This window comes from Phaethon lepturus, unplaced genomic scaffold (genome assembly GCF_000687285.1).
Source record: "Phaethon lepturus isolate BGI_N335 unplaced genomic scaffold, ASM68728v1 scaffold16704, whole genome shotgun sequence".
Lineage (NCBI taxonomy): Eukaryota > Metazoa > Chordata > Aves > Phaethontiformes > Phaethontidae > Phaethon > Phaethon lepturus.
In genome coordinates this window covers 21,208-27,598 of record NW_010535629.1, presented here as the reverse complement: position 1 = coordinate 27,598, position 6,391 = coordinate 21,208, and the positions used below count along the sequence as shown (strand labels likewise).

The 6,391-nt window shown below is 41.7% G+C and overlaps 1 protein-coding gene across 1 annotated transcript in view; it reads right to left on the bottom strand.

Annotated features, from left to right (window-relative positions):
- The window catches only part of LOC104619874 (cytochrome P450 2J6-like), a 9,855-nt gene extending 4,400 nt beyond the window's left edge, over nucleotides 1-5,455 (bottom strand). The window contains 5 exon segments of the mRNA XM_010285909.1: nucleotides 2-118; nucleotides 822-982; nucleotides 1,439-1,588; nucleotides 3,726-3,888; nucleotides 5,291-5,455. Of these exon segments, the coding sequence (XP_010284211.1) occupies nucleotides 2-118; nucleotides 822-982; nucleotides 1,439-1,588; nucleotides 3,726-3,888; nucleotides 5,291-5,455 (756 nt within the window).
- Between the last annotated feature and the right edge of the window lie 936 nt (nucleotides 5,456-6,391).

The window sequence follows — 6,391 nt, the reverse complement described above, 5'->3', positions numbered from 1 at the left end:
TTTCCCTGTGGCTTTTGATTTCTTGCCTTATGAAAGAACGAACAAAATCACAGAAAAATGATGCTTTCTGTGCAGGTCCTGGGAGGTGCTCTGCAGCCCACGGGAAAATTTCACAGATCTGTGGAGCAAGCATTCAACACAGATGTGCTAAGTTACATGACATGAGCAAGGCTATAATAGAGATAGAACATGGACTTTTTTGCTGCTAAATTGCTGAATTAATTTCCCTATGAAAAATTCTGTAGCATCAGAGATAAATGGTGGGTACATGTTGAGTACATGAACCCACATTAAAACCACAAATTAAAGACAACACAGTTTCCGCCCTGGATTCTTTCCTATCCTTACTGCATAACTCTACTTGTATTTGCCTTGTTAATTCACCAACAGAAGAATTCACTTTTGCAGATAGATTTAACATGAAATAATATTAATAAACATTTATAGATATTACCTTAGCACACAGAAAAAAAGAGTAATTCTTTTTTATTCTGATACAAAGAGTATCACCTTTTCACCTTAACAATACTGGTGCTTCCATTACAGAAAAGTTCAGCACCCCAAGCACATCCCCTTTGCTGAGAATTTCTAATAAAGATTATTAATATAATATTAAAATAATAGTTGAATGATGTCAAATCCAAAGCACTGCAGGTCCAGTTCATGTTCATAATCCAAATTTTTATCAGCATTTAATGTGTATTAAATACTGCAATAACTAAAATATAATATATAATAATATGATTATATTGCATAATAATGCAATAAATAATGTGTTCAATAATCAAATACTTTGCATATCAAATAAGTCATTTACTCACATAGTAACAGCAGCTATTCCCAAAAGCCACTATATAATTGTATGCTTCAATCAGCTGGCGGAAGGTTTCATCCTCTAGGGAGAAACGATGTCCAAAAACCACAGCACAGATCACATTAGAGACAGCATGAACAATGGGGAAGGAAGGGTCGACAGCTCTTCCTGCAAAGAGAGATAAGCACTCATCTCCAAAAGACTTTCTTTATCTCCTTTGCTATTTTGGAAGCAAGATCACAATGACATTTTATAATAGATGTCCTCTATGCTATTTAGATTGTTACATCGAAACACTCAAAATTCACTGGCAAACATAACAAAAGATAAACCTTATTCAAAAATGAGGACAGGAAGTCCTCAAGTCTTTAACTCCCAGCCTTGTTATTTTGTTTGCCTTTTGTTTGTTTGTTTTTGAATCTTGAATTTGCTGTTGATACCAAAATACACATTGCTGAGGTCTAACTGTACAAACAGTTTTGATCGCACTTTAAATCTCAGCTGTGCTCCAAACCCATTCTTTTCTGCAGCAAAAATAGTTAGCCTTTACCCTTAAAGTCACGCAGACTATGTACCATGTCAAAAGCCCAAACACAGTTCCCAAGAACCTTGTCAATGGCATACCATCTTTGTCCCTGAAGAATTTGACCAGATACTGGGCCTCAGTTTGTATCCCACGCTCCATTCCTTTATTCCCCATTCCCAGTTTTCGGAGAGTTCCAATTCCAAAACGTCTCTGATGTTTCCAGATGAGACCATTTGAAACCAGGATACCTTCAACCATCAAGAATCAATTTTACATCATGTTAATGTTCAAACAGTAGTACATGACATGCATAATAAGAGTCATCTTCTCATCATGCTGCTACTCACAAAGAAGAGAGCCACATCAGGGCAGTGTTCTTTCAATTGTATTTTGTTAGAGATGGAGAAACCACCTTGGTTAACATATACCCAACCCTGCAAAAAGCCCACAAAAGCTCACGACTCACACATCTGCCTTCCAAAACTAGACTTATTCTTCCTGAAGCATCCAAGAACTGTGGTCATTACACTAAACTCCAGCCAGCAGCCTGCTACAAGTTGCAAAGACTGTATGGGTTGGTGTTGCCTTCTATTTGCCCATGCTTTGAGCAGAAATTAATCTAAACACTTATTCACATAGAAAGTCTTATAACCCAGCTCATGCAATCTCTTACAAGATCTCATTTATTATCTTGTACAATCTTCTAATACAATTAATATTTACTTGTAAGCTATGTTTGCCAACATCCCTGTATGGACATTGCGTTCTTGCAGATGTTACCATATGTCAACTCTGCAGGAGTGCCAAAGACAGCTTTCTTTCCTCAACAAACAGTAAATTCAGGTTTCTATTGCCTGGAAATATGATGGGGTCTCTCACCAAGGTACTCACAGCCAACAGAGATCTCTGCAGAGCTTACTGGGGAGGTCTGGGCGTTTCCTATGCTTGTGCTTCTTAACCTTATGCAAACCTTCCGGAGATTATCTCATCTCTCTGTTGGTAGTGCTTCAAAAAAACCCAAAAACTCTCTAACAGCTAGAGTTGATAACTCGTTCTGAGCACATGTTGTCTGTGATACACCGTCTCTGGCTTTTAGGGGATCCTGCTTTTACCAGGCTGCTTACACGAGATACCAAGCTTTCCTCCTGGTCCAGGTCCCTCCTGGAAAGACAATGAAGGCAGGCAAGAACCACCCAGCAAGAACAGGAGTAGCAAGAGCATGCTTTAGCCAATCTACAAACAGCTTCCTAGGAGCAGGGGTCTCACTGTGGGAGGAAGGAATCCCAGGCCCCTGTGCTGTGAGTCTGTGTTCTGGCAGACAGCCCAGAACACGTGATGGGGAACAACTTCCCTCCATCAGCCAGCTTCTCCTTGGAAAGCCAGCTTGCTCCCTGGGACAGCTGCTTGATCACAGTCTGGAATAACTCTACCCTGTTTCTACTGTTGTCCTGGGAGCCTGGGCTATCAGAAAAGGAGCCAGGCCAACAGGCAGGTATTTGTGTTGCAGGGAGTTGCCAACTTGCAGCTGTACTGCAGCTCTTTGTTAAAGCCATCCCTGCTACAAATTGCTAGTGCTAGGGCAGCTTGTCACAGCTCAGCTACTTTAGTCCATGTCACCCAGCTAAAAGGTGGCAATGAAGACCCTTCCAAATGGACTGAAATGGTCCCAGACTTAATAATTTCTATTCCTTGAAGAAGTTTTTCTCTATTTACATTAGCTAGTATTTTAAATTAAAGCTTTCCCAGTTGTAATCCACATGCAACAAAGCCTGACTAAGGATAAGGCATCTGCTCTATATCCTCTGGATAAAAGGCTGGTGGAAACAAGTTCAATCATTTCTGCTTTAAATGCAACACCCTCTTTATTGTCCATCCACCGTAATTCAGCAGTGTCTGATGTAAATGATAGCACAGTAAGAAGCTCTGAACAAGGATATGTTGCACCTACAGTCTGGCTAATACATTTAAAGCTCCAGTGACCTTTCTGTGCCTTCAGACTTCCCAAAAGGCTAGACCTTGTCCAACAGCTCTGTATAGGCTTTCCTTACACAAACAACTGGGGGCATAAAGAATTACCTTAGCCTCAGCTTACAGAGGAGGCTGCAAACTCCAGATTATTTCAGATCAGGACACACAGTTAGACAACACTAAGAATGGACAAGCAAGACCTAGCTGGGTACAAATATTGCTGCTCTGATGAGATTCTGAAATACACGTGTGACAGTGGGACTTTGAAGACAGCAGAGTAATGCTGCAGAATTATATCATTCACCATGAGCAGATATAATGGGTGAACTGGGAATTAAGGGCTTGTCAGTAGGGGAAACATGAGAGAAAACAAAGTCAGTCAAGGATTAAGTTCTTCCACAGATATGAACATCTTACCCTTTCCTTTTGACATTCTATTGAAGATATAGGTCTGCAGTCGCCCAGAGACATCCTCTGAGTTGGTGGTGAGACCATCCTTCACGGCTTGGAATCCATACAGCACCACCATAGGTTTGTGACCCAGCCACAGGGTACAGATGTTGCCATAGCTTTTTGCCAGCTGTAGGTTAGACCAATGCCAAAAAAATACCCATGGGAGAAACACCAACCAAAATGCACACATGATGGGCTGCTCGCCTCCAGCATGACATTACTCTGGGGTTCAGAAAATGAAAAGGGACAGTGATTTTGTTTTGCAGTGGGAGCGCTCACCACAGTAAGGTCTGGGCTCTCTCTGGGAACCCACTATTTACAACAATGTGAATAATAAAAAAATAGATGCTCCTCCCCTTTTTAAAACTTGGCTTGGGCTGCCTTTGCAATATTAACAATTAGGAAAATGCCGCTGACTGAGTGTTGAGAGATGCGTACTAGATTTCCCATGAAATTTCAGCTGCCCATTCTTGATTACATTTTTCAACTCCATATTTCTTTTCCTTAGCCAACAACTAGAACTTCTTGAAATTACATATTCCAGGTATAACTCTCCTTCTAGTACTGCATATTTCAAGTTTCAATGGTAGGACCTCTTCCCTTCTTATGCAGAAGTACTGTCAATTGAGGCATCTGAGCATAGATCCCATCTCTGCTTGGGCAGTGATAGGGGCTGCACTCAGGCAACCCTGTGGGTATTCAGCAAGGACAAAGTCCCTGACTCTAGGCAGAGAAAGAGTACAGCTCTGTCCTCCCACAGTGATGAACGCATACCCATCACAAGCGTATAGCATCAAGGTCTTTCAAGTTCCCTTTTCCTGAAGCCAACATTCTCCAGCTGCAGCCAGGTACCCCCTGACATGCAGGTTACACTTACCACCTAAGGAAAGGTCATGACTTGAAAAATATATCAACAAATTGGATTCTTTTGTGAAATTTTGGCTATGTGGAGGATGTCGAGCACTGACAGAACCTGTATTAACATGCTTATCATGGACATAATTCTTCCCATCAGTTCATTCCTTTCACTATCGTTTACATCCTTAGCTCATCTGCAAGGAGCAGTTCCCAGACTGGACTTCAGAAAAACAATGGAGCTAAGATTTTGGCTGCATATGGGATGCAATTTCATTTCCATCCCATGATAGGAGAAGACATACTGGTGTGCTTTTCACATCTTCTGAATTCAAGACACCTTGTTTTAGAAGATTTTCTGTATGCACCTGTGGTGGGAAAACTGAGAAACACTTTTTTCTTTCAAGGCAAAAAGCCTCCCTTAAGAACAGTGCCTTTTTTGAGGCAAAATTACTGTCCTCAGTTCTGTTCAACTTGCACACATATTAGCTTTCATGTGATTTAGACTCTGCAGATTTTACTTAACTTGTTTAGGCACTTAATTTAACTTTCATGATTCATCTTCCCTCAGGATTAAGTTCTCCCTGCTGCCACATTAGCCTATCAGCAGCCATCACCAGTTTTTACAGTGTTTTGCCTCAGTAGCTCTTTAGTTCACATCTGCAAATGCATACCTTTTTCAGGCTCCCATGATCAGCTCTAAAATTTATCCGCCACATGCTTCCAACGATGGGAAATGGGGTTGGTCCAGGAGGAAATCCACGACTTTTCCATTGCAATTTCAGGAACTGTGCACCCAGTAAAAACAAAACCACTGATATGAGAATTACACTTACCATCATTTCACACCTCCAAACCACTCTATCACTGAGAAAACTGTTACAAATCTGTTGAAGTGACTCTATATTGTTCTTCTTAACTCTTTCCTGTCACGTTTAAGCTTTCTGCATTTTTCTCCTCCCTTCTTTCCTACCACGCTTCCTGATCCCAGAAAATGAAGAGTGTTCCCATTCTTGAGTGTATTTAATACATCACTATGCTGCAATATGCTAATAGCTACCATCACTTTAAGATCCAGTAGAGGCTAGAAGGCGGGCACCTTGTTCAGAAATATCCCTTTAAGCAATCAGTTTGATGGAACCTGTCTCTCAAAGCACTGTCTGCATGCAAGCCAAGAGCTCAGACAGAAAGCTGCAACTGTCACCCAGGTAGTATGTATGCAGACAAGGACAGGAGAGTTCACCCAGTAGCATTCTCGTGGCAGAGGCAAAAGGAAGCAGTCCATAACCTCGTATAAGAGTGGTTGCAAATGCAGTCTTCGGAACCAAGAGTAAGGAAGTGTTATATTCAAGTTATTGAGTTTTCACAGTAAACAATACAGATGAACTGCAAATAGCATAGTGAATAATCAAACAATAGCTAGTAGAATTGACAAAAAGCATAACAGCTCACATGCAAAGAAGCACCAACTTCATCACATCTCAGGAGACACCACTGAACTTTCTCTGGAAAGATTCTGAAGGTTCTGGTGGAATCAAAGTCTTCTTCCACCCACCAAAGGCCTGGCTGCACCCCTGATCAGTGCTTTTCTGAGCTCCTCAGGTTTTACACACCTGAGCTCACCCATGGCTGGCCTGCAAGCACGGTGCACCTAGAAGAAGCCAGCCAAGTGCCTCCCACCACTCCCTACACTGCAGAGGATACACAGGCAAGTGGACTGAGAAGGGCTACTTCAGACCCAGCATGGCTGGACCACAGATCAACCATGCCCCAAG